The sequence below is a fragment of the Bos mutus genome, chromosome 15 (assembly GCF_027580195.1).
Source record: "Bos mutus isolate GX-2022 chromosome 15, NWIPB_WYAK_1.1, whole genome shotgun sequence".
NCBI classification, from domain to species: domain Eukaryota; kingdom Metazoa; phylum Chordata; class Mammalia; order Artiodactyla; family Bovidae; genus Bos; species Bos mutus.
Genome location: NC_091631.1, coordinates 33,755,391 through 33,771,887, shown reverse-complemented (window position 1 = coordinate 33,771,887; position 16,497 = coordinate 33,755,391). Strand labels below are relative to the sequence as shown.

At 38.8% G+C, this 16,497-nt stretch overlaps 3 protein-coding genes across 3 annotated transcripts in view; all 3 read right to left on the bottom strand.

Moving 5' to 3' along the window:
• The window catches only part of LOC102288357 (olfactory receptor 2AG1), a 48,879-nt gene extending 32,683 nt beyond the window's left edge, over positions 1–16,196 (bottom strand). Inside the window, exon 1 of the mRNA XM_070383187.1 lies at positions 15,981–16,196. The gene's annotated coding sequence lies outside the window, so the exon portion shown is untranslated. The remainder of the gene's footprint in view (positions 1–15,980) is intronic.
• Positions 1,922–2,920, bottom strand: LOC102276741 (olfactory receptor 2AG2). Its single transcript, XM_005894418.2, has one exon. It carries the CDS (start codon positions 2,918–2,920, stop codon positions 1,922–1,924), a length of 999 nt encoding a protein of 332 aa, XP_005894480.2.
• LOC102271139 (olfactory receptor 2D3) lies at positions 9,719–10,660 on the bottom strand. The gene has a single exon (XM_014483663.2). The coding sequence runs from the start codon at positions 10,640–10,642 to the stop codon at positions 9,719–9,721; it is 924 nt and encodes a 307-aa protein (XP_014339149.2). The 5' UTR covers positions 10,643–10,660.
• Positions 16,197–16,497: the final 301 nt, after the last annotated feature.

Here is a 16,497-nt window from a genome sequence, read left to right as displayed (position 1 = left end):
CATCTCAACTATGTGACCCAAGGTGTTTTTGGAGCTTCTCAACTGAACAGATTTTAGTTTCCAGTTTTTGTTTTAAATCTTCCCAAACTGATACATTGAATGATAAAATAAAGCATATCCGCAATGGCACCCCATTCCAGTACTTTTGCCTAGAAAATCCCATGGACGAAGGAGCCTGGTAGGCTGCAGTTCATGGGGTCGCTAGAGTCGGACACGACTGAGCGAATTCACTTTCACTTTTCACTTTCCCACATTGGAGAAGGAAATGGCAACCCACTCCAGTGTTCTTGCCTGGAGAATCCCGGGTAGGGGAAGCCTGGTTGGCTGCCGTCTATGGGGTCGCACAGAGTCGGACACGACTGAAGCGATGCAGCAGCAGCAGCAAACTAATAGATATGCTTCCCAGATGGCTGAGATGGTAAAGAATTTGCCTGCCAACATGGGAGACCTGGGTTCAATCCCTGGGTTGGGAAGATCTGCTGAAGAAGGGAATGGCAACCCACTCCAGTATTCTTGCTTGGAGAATTCCATGGACAGAGAAACCTGGAGGGCTACAGTCCATGGGATTGCAAAGAGACAGACACAACTGAGCGACTTAATTTTGTTCTAAGCTAATAGAAAGTGAATTATGTTTGGTAGTCTTCCTTTCCTGTGGACATAGACATATACTTATACTTACCATGCAATTATTTTGATGTTTCAAAACAGGTCTGTATGTATGTAAATTATATATATATTTTTAAATCAGGCAAATACACATCACATGACTCTCAGTGCTATTGTATCTCCAGTCCTCACTTGAAATCTGAGAATTTCCACATTCTATTTTATTCATTTCTATAATTTTAATTTCAGGCAGTATAAAAATGTCCCATTTAGCTTTTTTTTTTTTTTTTTTTTTTTAATCTCAACATAAGGGCTTCCCTGGTGGCTCTGATGGTATAGAATCCACCTGCAATGTGGGAGACTCAGGTTCGATCCCTGGGTCAGGAAGTTCCCCAGGAGAAGGCAATGGCAACCCACTCCAGTATTCTTGCCTGATGAATCCCACTGATAGAGGAGCCTTGTGGGCTACAGTCCATGTGATTACAAAGAGTTGTACATGACAGAGTGACTAACAATTTCGCTTTAACACTTTCAACATAAGTATTTGTACAAATATAATCACAAATCGATTATTCATTCCAACTAATTGCTTGAACAACCATCTACCTAACAAGACAAGAAGCCCAAGATATCTTCTGAAGATATTTCTTTCTACAACCAAGAATCCAGTTCAAATGAAAGCAGTCCTCCTCTGACTTTAAGAAGCTGTTGGAGTTTGCTCAGCCTGTTATTAGCTATATCATTATCACTGCTATATGATACTGAAATTGAAACTTAGTCTATCACATCTGCAGCCATGAAATTAAAAGATGCTTGCTCTTTGGAAAAAAGCTAAGACAAACCTAGACAACATTTAAAAAGGAGAGACATTACTTTGCCCACAAAGCTCTGTCTAGTCAATTTATGGATCTTCCAGTAGTCATATATGGATGTGAGAGTTGAACCATTAAGAAGGCTGAGCACTGAAGAATTGATGCTTTTGAACTGTGGTGTTGGAGAAGACTCCTGAGAGTCCCTTGGATTGCAAGGAGATCCAACCAGTCCATCCTAAAGGAAATAAGTCCTGAATATTCATTGGAAGAACTTATCCTGAAGTTGAACCTCCAGTTCTTTGGCCACCTGATGTGAAGAGCCAACTCATTACAAAAGACCCTGATGCTGGGAAAGATTGAAGGCAGGAGGAGAAGGGGATGACAGAGGACAAGATGGTTGGATGGCATCACCTACTCAAATGACATGAGTTTGAGCAAGCTCCAGGAGAAATGGGGAAGGACAGGGAAGCCTGGAGTGCTGCAGTCCATGGGGTCACAAAAAGTCAGACATCAGTGAGTGACTGAACAACAACTACAAATCTACTTAGTAACTGTATCAGGAGGTGTGTGTATAGTATGTATTTTCCCAGGACCCTCCTCAAAGCCCCCATAACCTCTTTATTCCTCAGGCTGTAGATGAGGGGGTTCAGGGCTGGGGTGACCATCGTGTAGAAGACAGAGAGGATGTTGTCTTGCTTGGGACTGTGGAGGGAACTGGGCAGAACATACATGAATGTGGCAGCTCCATAGAACATCCCGACCACAGTCAAGTGGGAAGAACAGGTGACCAGTGCTTTCCACCTCCCTTCCTTTGAGGGCATGTGGAGCACAGTAAGTAGGATTAGTGTATAGGAGGAAACAATAGCAGAAAGGGGGAGCAAGATGAAAGTCACACCTGTCACATATACCATGAGTTCATATCTGGAAGTATCTGCACAGACCAACTTCAATAGAGGTGGGATCTCACAGAGCAGGTGGCTGATCTCCTGGGACATGCAGAAAGGGAAGTGCATGGTGTACAAGGTATGTCCTAGAGCACTCAGGGAAGCCAGGACCCACGATGTGGCCACCATGAGCCAGCAGACCCTCGGCCTCATGAGGACCATGTAGTTCAGAGGATGACAAATGGCCACATACCTGTCATAGGCCATGAAGGCCAGTAGGAGATCCTCTGCACCACCCAGGGTCAGTGCCAGAAACATCTGAAGGGCACAGCCCACAAAGGAGATGGTGTTTTCACTGAGCAGAAAATCCATGAGGGCCTTGGGAGTGACAACAGACGTGAAGAGGAGGTCCATGAGAGAGAGCTGCCTGAGCAGGAGGTACATGGGCACATGGAGCCGGGCATCCATTGTGATGGCCAGGAGCAGAAGGCAATTGGTGGCGAGGGCCAGCATGTACAGGACTGTGATTGCAGCACAGAGCAGCTCAGGAGACAAACTGTCATTCAGAATCCCCATCAATATGAAGCCACTTCCCAGGGTGAAGTTCCAGTGCTCCATTCTGTGTTGTTTCTTTAGTTATGTAGAACCAGATGGTCTTGATGAAAAGTCTTTCTAAGGGAGATTACCCTAGTTTTGCATTGTCTCACCTCACTATGGAATTACCAATAAGAATTCCATGAGATGATATCTTTTCCTCTTGGTAGCTAGGTTTGCCTTCTGTCTTCTGAATTTATGAATATTTTCATTAAATTATTTTAAAGTATCATGTAAATTAGAAATAAGCATGTTGGTTATAGCCTGTCATCTTTAAATAAGATAACCAAGAGAATGAACCCAAGCAAATATCTTTGTAAATAGATAAAATCATAGCTATCTTCCCAACAAAAAAATAATACTGCACATTGGCTTTTAATTCAGTTGCTTTTCTGCTTTAAATTTCCTTGGGATTCCAATTCTGTTTTTTTCTGCTCCCCTAGACATGACATCTGGCTTTATTTTCCAGTCTCATTGTTCTGAACAGTTTTCTCAACAGGGAACCTCTTGGCTCTTGGACCACTTGGTCTCTTGTGTTCTTGAACTGTCCTCACATCCTTGATGAGCATACTGCTACTTTACAGAAGGGAAGAGGAATTCTGTGCATGACTGAATCACTGGGATAGTATAGATTTTGGAGGTACATATTCAGGAACAGTACAAAAGATGTTTGCCTATTTTCAAGTAATGATAAGATGTTTGCTCAAGAGGAATGAGGATAGAAACGAAGGTGGTGCATGAGACTTGAAAAGATATGACAAGGTATTTGTGTTTAGGGTACATGATAGAAGGGGTGAGTTATAAAAGAGGGGGATTTATAGAAAAGGCCCAAAGCCATCCCATCACTTGAAAGTCAAATTAAGATCTTGAATTAAAAAAAAAGATCCTCTATCTCATAGTATTAGCTGTATGAGGAAAGATGCTGTTTCTGCTGAGCCCTGAATCTATGTGGAAGTTTGAGCAGGAGAACAAGTGGTGTGTGAAACCGTGCTACTTCATTTCCTCTACATGGATGCAGACCTTTCATAGTTGGATGGAGGACTCAGGAGGCACTCTGGAAAAGAAGAGAATAATCCACCAAATGTTTCATCTTTCCTTTGCATCATCTGCGCTTACCCCTCTGTCTTCAGTTTATGTCACCAACATTGTCAACTTAGGGTTGGGACCTTTCAGTAGTTGGATGATAAAATCCTAAACTCAGAAGGCTTTTCCAACTGATCTAGTTCCTTTCATTCACTCCATAAATATTCACTAAGCTCTTACAATATACCAGGCATTATATTTGATGCTAGGGAAATTGCACGGATGTGAAATGCCCATTACATAAACACCTACACACATCTACTGGCAATGAAATACGAAGGAAAGTATAACATACTACGAGTCTAAAGTGAAGTATCAGGGAAGGAAACTTTATATAATCACTTATATGTCACTTATGCAAGCTACAGGCTGCAGATGAATATAAGGCACTAAGGAAAAAGGGGTCAGAGTGCAATAACAGAGAGAGGAGACAGCACTATAAAGGTCAGAACATTGAAACAGTACAAATGCAAGTATCCTCCTTGCACTTACGCCACAGTGACGTCTAGGCAAGAAGTCAACTAGAAAATCATCTTCTTGTAAAACTGTTTCATCATTCTTTGGGGTCTGAAATCTTTCTCTGGTCTCACAAAACCATGTATATACATTGAAACTGAGAAATAGTGACTGGAAGAACTTCTTTGCCCATTGGCAGTGACAAAAACACAAATTCAAAGACAATTCTTAGTACTGTTCCTAGTATATATATGACTTGAAATACTTTCCTTGAATTAAAAAGATGAATGGATACATTAATAAAGGGAAGAAAATAATTAACTGGTTATGTTTATCCAGATTTATGCTCCAGGAATTTGGACAGGACTTAAAAGAAAAAGCAGGACTTAAGTGGTGATACTTAGGACTCAAGATCTTTTCTATCTGCCTTCCTCCCTTTGATTCAGAGCCCTACTCTCCCTCCTTCCATCCTCTAGTTTGTCTCCACTAAGGTCATCTGAAGATAAATGCCAGAAAACATAAATGCCTACACAGGATGAGCCCCCTTTCTGGAAAACTGCTGATGATACCTCAGACCAAGGGAAGAGAATAGAAACCGAGACTAACAGAGGGGCATTGTTGTACTTTATAGGAAATGGTCAGACAAAGCCAATGAAGAAGATGGAGTCAAAAATTTGGAATCACATCTTTATGTTATTACTCTGTATCACTGTTAGCATACTTTAAAATATTCACTGACTTCAATTAGCTTTTTCTGTAGCATTGGACTTTAATATCAAGCAGGCATATATGGAACAGGCACTTCAACTGATTTTAGATTATCCTCTTTTGAGATCCCAGTCTTTTATGGGTACACATCAGACCATCTGAGGCCAGGATAATCTAGGTCTAGAGATAATACTGAGACTTTTACCAGGATGCCAGCATCAGGAAGTATAGGAACCCAGGTCTTGCCAGTGGAACAGATCAATTGTGGGTATATGTAAGGGTACCTAAAGTATAGAATAGAATGGATGAGTTATAATGGCTGAGGGACTGAGAATCTAAGAGGCAGAGCAGTGAGGTCTTGACCATATATCTCAAGACTTCCAGATTCCACTTAATTTTCTTGAAACAAAGAAAGAGCCCTTACCTCAGATGGGGAGGGGTTCAGCTGCCTGAGTACATCTTCTGCCCTGTGATTCATTTGAGGGATGAAGATGTTCACAAAGATGAAGAAAGAGGTGATAGTTCTTCTGGCAGGGGAGGATGTAGGCATGTGTACAGCTGTGACTGAAATCAGAGGTCAAAGACACCTCCAGTCACATTGCCAGTCCTCTCTGGAGGTGGAAATGGATGCCAGTGAGCAGATGAGAACCTAGGCAGGATCCTGGGGAAGCAAGGAGCTAAATCTCTATGCACAAGTGAAATTCTCCTGTGAGAAAGCCTTCAGAGCCTTGGCATCATTCTAACTGAATTCTTGAGTCCAGGTACTCAGACTTTCAGGTATTCCTATCTTACTAGGGAGCCACAAAAAAAAAAAAAAAAAATGAGAAGGGATTGGACTAAAAAGGTATAAAAGGAACTGCCCAATGGAGATTCTACACCAGCCTCACTGTCCCTGGGGTGACAGTGAGCTGGGGCCCTGTCCTGGGGAGGCATCCTGGTCTCATCCCTTCAGCTAACATGACCTCCCCTGAAAATGCTGCTCCAGGAAACAAAATTTTAATGAATCTCTCAGGCATGTCTCCTGGCCTCCAACTCCAGCAAAGTTTACCCACTAAATGAGCTCTGAGGCCTGAGGGCTATGCTGCCCTCACATGGATTTACCAGGCCATTTCCAAAATCCTACTAAATAGACAGTATCAGTGAATGACCTAAGAAGCAAGGGCCCCTGGTTAGCTTTCTTTCCAAATTACAAAGTGTATCTTGTGGGTTCTGTAAATGCTGCCACTCCCGTCTCCCAATTTGTGCCTCTAGCCTGGGCCATTATCAGCCAGAGAGAAATGAATTTTGCAGTGCTTCTGTTCATATCAGGCCTTCCTTCCTTGAGCTTTAATTAGCATCAAAGCAATGATTCATTGGACCTTTCTATACTTTTATGTTTTTGTTTCTCCCTTTTTTTTTCATTAATTCATGAGCACACATGTGTGCATGTTTCTGCGCTCAGTTCAAGTGGACTCAGCTGCTTCTAAGATAATGAATGGTACAGCACCTGCCTCTATCCATCACTGCTTCAGTTCAGGCCATTCCCTCACCCAATCTTTTGCCAGGTCCTCCTCATTCTTTAGTCTCTCTTTAATCACTTATTTTTCCAGAAAATTTGGAAACTGCTGCTGAAGTTATAACTTTTTTCTTTCAATTTTAAGCAAATGAAAAATACATTTTTATGTTCTGATTATAAAAAGAATATGCTCAAGAAAATTATTGCAGAAGTAAAATGAAAGAAATAAAATACAAGATTTTTTATTTTTCTCATAAAAAGAACATACCCAAAAGAAAGTTTTACACATATGAAATGTAAAAGCACACTATTCACAATTTAAAAAAAAACAAACAAACTGGAAACAAGTTTTATGTCCATCAACAGTGGAATAGATAAATATTCACACAAAAGAATATCATGCAGCAATCAAAGGAACCAGAAGAACATACAACAAAACAAATAATTCAGCAACTTAATATTAAGTGAAAAAAAGAACCCTAAAGATTATGTATCATGGTACTTCATTTATAAGGTTAAAAACTCAGATAAATTTTTTTTTAATTGGCGGATAATTGTTTTACAATGTTGTGTTGGTTTCTGCTGTGCAACAACGGGAATTAGTCATAATTATACATATATGAGCCTCCCTCCCTGCTCTCATTCCACCCCTCTAGGTCATCACTGAGCACCAGGCTGGGCTCCCTGTGTTATGCAGTGGCTTCCCACTAGTTATCTATTTCCCACATGATAGTATATAGTCCCACCCTTTCCTTCCCCATCGTGTCCACAAGTCTGTTTGTATGTCTGTCCATGTTTTTGGGATCCAAATAGGGATTTTTAAAAAATAAAAAGTACGGAACACTTTTATAAGGAATAGGAATAACTTTTATAAGGTTAAAATTCAGATAAAATATTTTTAGAGGAATACTTGTGGATTCAGTAAAACTGTTATAAAATAGAGCAAAAGAAATGATGGATATAGGATCTGGAATAACCAGTTACAACACTAAGGGAATCAGAGAGAAGGATAATGTATTGAATAATTATTCATATTAATACTTACTTAATTTTCTGAATTATACTATTATTAATTATTTGGGACTTAGTCATATTATATTAGAACTAGGAATTGAAATATCATATAATTTAATCCCATATTGATTTTATAAGTGAGGATTCTTATTGCCAACAACAAATGATAAAAAATGAATAACAAAACCACTGCCTGCAGGCACCTATCCAATATCTTTTCTGCTTTGACAAGCAGCCTTTCAGTTCTAATTCTTTTTGACTATCCTTTTGCATTTGTCACTGCTGAGTACCTCTCATTTCTTAAATCTTTTCCTTCTTATATTTATGACACATCACTCTGGCCAGATTCCCTTTACAGATCTTGGATTTTTATTAATTTTGTCATTCCATCTTTCAAGTTGGTTTTAATCAGGATGTTTCCAAATGAATAAATATAATTTCAGAGCTAGAAGTCCCATAAACACAAATCAAGCAATAATGGAGATAGTAAGTAACGAAAGTGTGTTGTCTTAGACTGTGTGTTTCGTGAAGGCCCCTAGAGAGCTGACGGTTCTGTTGAGAATGAACTGTCAATGTTGGGTACAACTTAAGTGCACCAAGGCTGATTAGCAGAACATTTCAGATGCAAGGAATATCCAGTGCTAATGATTAGAGGTTGAATGCACTTTTCATTTTTGAGGAAGAAAAGGAAAGTCACTGTGGCTAGAATATAATGAATGTAGACCTCCCAGACATTTTAATAAAAAAGCTCAGTGTGAGTTAATTAAGAAAATTACAGAGATTAAAACATTAGTTAGATAATATGATCAATAAGATTTCTTTAGACCTTGAAATTAAAAAAAAAATTTTTTTTTAATTGTGATCCTGTGTTCATGCAGCTTTTCTTGTGGCTCAGCTGATAAAGAATCCGCCCGCAATGCAGGAGGCCCAGGTTTTACCCCTGGGTTGGGAAGATCCCCTGGAGAAGGCAACAGCTACCCACCCCAGTATTCTGGCCTGGAGAATTCCTTGGACTGTATAGTCCATGGGGTTGCAAAGAATTGGACATGATTGAGTGATTTTCACCTACTTAAAGCTCATGCAAATTGTCAAGTTTAATTTTCCATTTAATCATTGTCTTTCTCCTAAAAGGAAGGCATGACCATGCACAGTTTTCCACAGTGGCTGCACCAATTTACATTCCCATCAACAGTGTAGGAGGATTCCTTTTTCTCCACACCACCTCCAGGATTTGTTATTTGTAGACTTTTTAATAGTGGCCATCTTGACCAGTGTGAAATGACGTCTCATAGTTTTGATTTGCATTTCTCAAATAACTAGCAATGTTGGGTATCTTTTCAGGTGCCAATTGGCCAACTGACTGGTGGCACTAGTGGTAAAGAATCCACCTGCCAGTGCAGGAAATACAAGAGACACAGGTTCAATCCCCAGATCAAGAAGATCCCCTGGAGTAGGAAATGGCAACCTGCTCCAGTATTCTCGCTTGGAAAATTCCATGCCTGGTGGGCTACAGTCCATAGGCCTGTGCTCAGTTGGACATGACTGAACACACACACACAGTGAGAGTGACTCTCTTCTTTGGGGGAATATCTGTTTAGGTCTTCTGCTGATTTTTTGATTTTTGTTGTTGTTGTTGTTGTTGTTATTGAGTTGGTTGAGCTGTTTGTGTGTTTTGGAAATTAAGCTCTTGGTTCCATCATTTGCAAATATTTTTTCCCAGTCCATAGGTTTTCATGTTGTTCATGGTTTCCTCTGCTGTGCAAAAGTTTGTAAAATATTCCTTCTTTATTTAGCTTTTGAAAGAGTTACCTCTTAAAAGAGTTATATTTGTGTTGTCTTGTGAATTTCAAGTTTTTTAAGAAAGGCATTAAGTTACTCATATTTTGAGGTTCTGGGCACAGTGTTTTCATAGGGTAGGCATTCAGTGAATATTTGTAGACAAGAAAATCATCTGAGGTAAACAAGGCAAGGAAAGAAAAGAATGAAGCTAGTAGAGCTATTGTTGTCTATCACAGTGTTCAAAGTACTTTTTAAAAATGTCAAAAATCATTGCCTCTGAATGTTGACTATCTTCCAGCCAGTCTGCTCAGAGCTCCCTTCACATCCTTGTTCCTCAGGCTGTAAATTATGGGGTTCAACGTTGAAATCATAACTGAATAGAACAGAGAAATGACCTTATCTCTTTCATTCATTGTCTTGGAATTGGGTCTCATGTAGGCAAATATTCCAGAGCCATAGTAGAGAACCACAACAGTGAGATGGGAGCTACAGGTAGAGAACACCTTGAGCCTCCCCTCGCCTGACTGCATCCGAATCACAGTGGAGATAATACGCCAATAAGAGACCAGGATGAGAGAGACAGGAGCTAGGAGAACAATCACACCCATTGAAAAGAGGGCCATTTCAGCATTGTAGGTGTCTGCAGAAGCCAGCTTCAGGAGTGCAGGAGGTTCACAAAAATAGTGATTAATTATGTTATGTCCCTGGTAGGGGAGACAGAGTGTAAATGCACTGTCCACGGCACACACAAATGCCCCACTGATCCAGGACACTATGGCCAACTGGACACAAACCCTCTGGGTCATGAGAGTAGAATAGTGTAGGGGCCTGCAGACTGCCACATAATGGTCATAGGACATCATCGCCAGAAGAGCACACTCTGTACACCCTGCTAGGAGGAAGACAACTATCTGTAGTGAGCACCCAGCAAAGGAAATAGTTTTCTTTTTTACAAGGAAGTGGGCCAACATCTGGGGAACGATGCTTGTAGAGAAACAAAGATCAACAAAGGACAAGTTTTTGAGGAAAAAGTACATGGGCGTGTGAAGTCGAGGGTCAGTTTGGATAAGGATTATTATGAGCAGGTTTCCAAAAACAGAGAGAAGGTAAATGATCAGGAAAACACAGAACAGCAGGATTTGGATCTTTGGATCCTGTGAAAGTCCCAGCAAGGTAAATTCAAGCACAAAAGTTTGGTTTCCTTCTCCCATTGATGTTTGTCCCTGTTTACCTGTCATCAGAAGGAGAATAGATGCATTCTGAATGTTTGATTTCACAAGCTTTATAAACAAGTGCAATGTTAACAAGTGTACCTTGGGGACTATTTGCTTCCAGCTGCTTCCTGCAGTGTGCCAGTTAGCATTAGAATGCATATTGTCATTTCCACCAATTTATATAGCTTTTTAAGCCCAGTTTTCCTTGCTTGATCCACTTGGTAGTCTGAGTATCACAGTCTATACATTTTCCTGAGAACTCCCGACAAGGTAATTTACATATTGCTAAATTACTGTGAAATATGTTACAGATATTGCCTTTGTTTTGATTTCATTTTTTCACCTCAAGAAATATTTTGTACTTGCGAGACTCAGCAGTCTAAGAATGAGGTGAATTTGTTTAGTCAATAAAAACTACTTGCTTTTTATATTTCAAAATTAAAAAATAGGGGTCAATGTCAAATTTGACCATAATACTCCCAAAACATGGCTTGGGAGTTCAAACAGATAAATCATTGTTATTAGTTCTTGCATTTTTCCATTGTGTTTTTATAAAGAGGCTTAAGCAGCAATCCAAACAGGACAAGGAAGAAAAGAGGAAGTTATAACCATGGACTATAATCCTGACCTTTGTACAAATATTTCATATGATAAGGAGGAAAAGTAGTATGAAAAATTGTAAAATTCAGAAATGTTCTATAAAGAGATTTTAGCACCCAGGGCCTTGTTCCAGTAAATGAAGCCAGGACCAAGCAAGAACTTGAACTTCTGAACTGAATATTGCACAGCCCTGTCACACAATTTCAGCTCATCTTGGACCTCAGGTTTAGCCATGGTAACAGTTCTGACTTCCCTGGCACTACAGACAATTTACTTCAGGGATCCCCTGCCTATCTTTCAGCATTCTTCCCACAGTGCTGGAAGCATGGGCAAGTTAATGTCCCAGAGGCAACCTTTAACCAATGGGCAATGGGGATTGATGAATAAATGCACCAGACATTTCTGGGAGGCAGCCTGTATGCTTCTTAGAAGTTGAGCTCTATATAGTTAAGCCCCATTGTTTATTACTCCTACTTTTACTATTATTTCCCCTAAAGAGCCTTTTTTTAGAGTTTTTTTTCCTAATCACCATCCCTCATAAAATCATCCCTGAGGTCAGTTTTCAAATAAACTGTCTGTACCCAAGCTCTTTTCTCAGGCTCTGCTTTCAAGGACTTAAATTAAGAGAGAAAGTACAGAATCTGATATGGAATCCTAATAGAGACAACACGCATAGGCTGCCTTCTGCAGCCAGGGAGTCCCAGCTGTGCCTGCCGATAATAAATAACACTTCTTGGGTGCTAGCAGGGCCAACATGCATTAAGGTCAGTTTGAGTCTGGTGCCACTGGTGACCATACAGTTACCATAAATTTACCTTTAACACTCAGATTATTGGATTAGACTTGCAATTTAGAAGGTTTTGTGAGAGATATAGGAGCCTAACTATTGTGTCAAGGATCTTGTATGCTGGGTACTAGAACATGCTTTTGAGTTGTGGTGCTAGAGAAGATTCTTGAGAGTCCCTTGGACTGCAAGATCAAACCAGTCAATCCTGAAGGAAATTAACCCTGAATATTCATTGGAAGGACTGATACTGAAGCTGAAGTTCCAATAGTTTTGGCCACCAGATGCAAAGAGCTGATTCACTGGAAAAGACCCTGATGCTGGGAAAGATTGAAGGCAGGAAGAGAAGGTGGTGATAGAGGATGAGATGGTTGGATGGCATCACTGACTCAATGGATATGAGTTTGAGCAAACTCCAGGAGACAGTGAAGGACAAGGAAGCCTGGTGTGCTGAGTCCATGGGGTCACAAAAAGTAGGCCATGACTTAGTGACTGAACAACAGCAGAGCATGCTACTACTAACATTACTACTAATGATGAAAAAAACCAATGGTAACATAGATTTAAATTACTGAAAATCTACTTTAGGGCTGGCTTCAGGTGAGGTTCTAGCCAAACCCTCAGCATGTTTCCTTATAGTCTTCCACATAGTCCTCATCCTAGCAACTATGAGGAATGCATGATTTCTTGCTCTCATCTAATCATAAAAGTAAAGTTTCTTTGCAACAGCTTTCTCATAAAAGGTACTGAGATAAAGTCTGATGTGGAATAGAGTCAGATTCCCTGCAAAAATATGTATCCACAAAAGAAATCAGGAAATTTTGAGCAAAGAAAACAGGATATTAAAAAGATAACCAACAAATATCCAATTCACTTGTATATTTTCCATTTTATTTTATAATACATGCCAGACTCTAATGCAAAAAATATGATAAATAGAACACAAACAGTGACAAAAAATAATGGAAAAGAAAGTACAAAGAATTTCTTTTTGGTCTTGGAATGAGGAAAAAAAATAATTATGATACCAAATCCATTAGCCATGAAGAAATAGGCATCTGATCATGTTTGTTGCCTTATTTATTCAACAGGTAATTATCAAGTGTCACTTTCTAAAATCAAATTCCTCAAGAAATCAACATTACTTTTAAAGAATCATCAACAAAGGCAATAAGCTTCTTTTCTGTCTTTTGGAAGTGTCAAAACAATTTGAATTTCTTTTCTTATATTTGATTTTGGTTTTGCCTTCATTTATTATAGCCAAATTCATTGAAACATCCTTTATATTAAAATGCACACAGACACACACAAACAGCCTTTCTTTGGTCTTACTGTCCTTTCTAGCCATTGCCTAATTTTTCTCTTCATTTTGCTGTGAAACTTTCTAATCATTCTCTTTCAGCCAAATATATTCATGACTGAAAGTTCCCATTCATTTACCCTTTTAAATTATTTTCATATAATTCCTACTCCTGTGATTCTACTGAAAAACTACTATTCCAAACTCTCCCATAATTTGATGCACATCTAATATGACCCTTTTGGGTGCATTCTTCACTTCTCTGTTTTGGGCACTGTTTGGCACTCTTCCTCCTTGAAACTCTTGCCCATTGGGTTCTGTTAAATCTAAATATAATTTCCTGAATCTGAAGTCTGTATTAATTTGATGTTGTCTCATATATATTTCAGCTGTTAGGTTAAGTTGGAGAAAAAGCACAACAAATGCCAAAGTTTCTTATTACAGCCAGAGCCTCCACAAATCTTGGTCTCTTTTCTTTACTTTTTCCTTGTGTCTTTCCAATACTCCCATCATAGCTAGGGAAATATTATTCCCCCTGCCCTCACCCAACTAAGGTCAACTTCACCACTCAGGATTTTCTCTCTGACTGTATCACAGAGCAATTAAAATGTCAACATAAATAGGTTCAACTGTTCACCTCTTCACATCCCTATATCCATGTACTAATCCACCCTTTCCTCTCAGCAGAAGTGTTGTCTTAGCTATAATAAGGGGATTCCCTTGTGCTTGTAACATCAAATATTTCTTCTCTGGCTATTTTTCCAACTTAACCTCTTCTTTTTTCCTTTTACTTTCCCCATCTTTTGTGCTACTGATTTCTCCTTCTAACAAAGGAATTTTATCTCCTTTCTCTCCTCTCTAAGCTTCTCGAGATAATATTTTTAATCTCTCCAATATATCTATTTTGCACAATTCAGAGAGACCTTTCAATGCTCAAGTATATTAATTGTGCTTTTGATTATCTTATGTGATCCCTCAATCATGTGTACAACTATGGATACTCTTAAAGCCATATTCTCCCTTGCCTTCTCTTAGACCTTTTTTCTCCCAATGACATCTCCTTTTCTTTTCCTTATCATACTTTTCTTTTGCCCATCATTTAGTATTGGCATTTTCCTCTTTTCTTCACTTTCTGAGCCTATACACTCTCTGCAATATCTCACCTATTCTTCTGACTTCAGCTATCATTTAACTGTTGATGGCTTCTAAATCTCTATAAGCAACTGAGTCATTTTCTTTCAAAGTTCTGATTTACATATGAAACTTCCTACTGAACCTCACTGACAATTTCCTTTATAATAGAAATAATAATAACAATAGTAATTACTATAATTATGATGTTACAGTGATGGAATAAATCTTGTGGACAGACAACTTGATTTGGATCTGAGCTCTATAGATCATATTGAGCAAGTTATTTATGCCACATAAGCTTTAGTTTCTGTATCTATAAGATAAGGATATTAGTATCTATTACAAAAATTATTTATAAAAACACAGTTATTGTTTGGTGTACATTATGGTTTAATTATCTAGAATAATAGTAAATATTCATGACTTAATGCACACATATGGACCAATTACTTCACATGCATTTTCTTGTTTAACTTTTAATTTAAGATAGCCAGACTTGAAACTATGATCTTTTTTTCCCCATAAACACTCCTTTCTTTCCCTTATATTGGCACAACTACTGAGACAGATTTTCAGATTGAAAATTGGAATCATTTTCTCTTAATTTTTTTCCTTTTTTTTCTTTTCCATCAAGTGGAAAATTTAAATAGTCACTTATTTTATCTCAGGAGATCTCAAATCTCCCTCCTCCTCCCAAATGCTAGTATCACCAATCTGTTTTCTGACCTCATAGTGTCTACTTATTATACCTCTCTGACTTCTCTGCCTCCTGTATTGCTCTTTCAAATAATAGAGCTATCTTCAGAAAATGCTAACTGGATCATTTTCAACTCCCCATTAAACCAATTCAATAATTCTTCATTGTTTATAGACTTAAATCCAATGTATAATCAGGTTCTAGAACATCTCTGCTTGACTGGGAGATGTCTGCAAGAGATGACTGGGTCATCTATCCTTGCTCACTAACTCTTACCCATGACGTCCATACCTAAAGGTACATGAACCTGTGCCTTTGCCTGCACCCTTTCCTCTATGGAACTTCACTTCTTGCTTGATCAAGGAGATAAACTCTTCGTCATTCTCCATTATCCTCCTCTAACAGCTTCACCCAAGCTTCCATGCACTCCATTAAGCTGAGTTGCTATTTTCCATTTCTCTGCTTCTCTAGGTTTTATCCTGACAACTATTAATACATCTTTTCTATCACATAATATATATTTGCTTTCAAGTCACTCTGATTTTTTCTGTTTTGAAGAGAAATACCATCAGCTATTTTATCCCCACTGCTTGACACAGATAAATTTTTCAATAAATATCTGTTGGATAAATCAATATGTGCATGTTTAACCCATGTGCATATTATCACATATACAAATTTACATATATTTACACTCATATACCTAAACATGAATACTCACAAAACTAGGAACAACAAAATGAATTAATATCTATTAGCAATATCTATTAGCATTTGGTACCCACAGAAATGATCAGCAAGAAAAATAAGGCATGCTCACCTGGGCTTGGGAGTAGGTAAAGTTGCAAAAACAATAGATTTTTTTCTTCCTTCCTTGAGTTCAAGAAGAAGCAAAGATTATAAATTGGACAAACCCTTTACTTTCCATATGAGTTGTGACAGAGATGATAGAGCAAGGTTTTTGGTCTTGTGGTAGCAAAAGTCCTCAAGTAGCTGTTGTATTCATCTCCAGATCCAAGAACTTACAAAATTAAAATAAAAAAACAGGTTTCCTGTAACTTTATACCTGTGATAGTAGGAAAAGTACGAGGGGATGAGAACACAGAGTCAGCCAAGGACAGGGGGTATGTGGCAGGCTCCAGCTGTTGGAGGATAAGGTCAGTGTGGGAGATTATCATCCTACAGATTTCAAGGCAAAATCCTAATTTTTTTTTTTTCAGTGTAGAATCTGATTCATACAGGCATGTTGAAAGGATTTCTATGCTGTGTTTTATGTAAGGAGAGTTAAAGAGAAGCCCTCCACAAAAAGAAGAAAAAGAGAAAGAGACAAAGGAAGA

Excerpts from the sequence above, each read along its gene's own strand:
- LOC102276741 (XM_005894418.2), bottom strand. The coding sequence starts at position 2,920 with ATGGAGCACTGGAACTTCACCCTGGGAAGTGGCTTCATATTGATGGGG.
- LOC102271139 (XM_014483663.2), bottom strand. The coding sequence starts at position 10,642 with ATGGGAGAAGGAAACCAAACTTTTGTGCTTGAATTTACCTTGCTGGGA.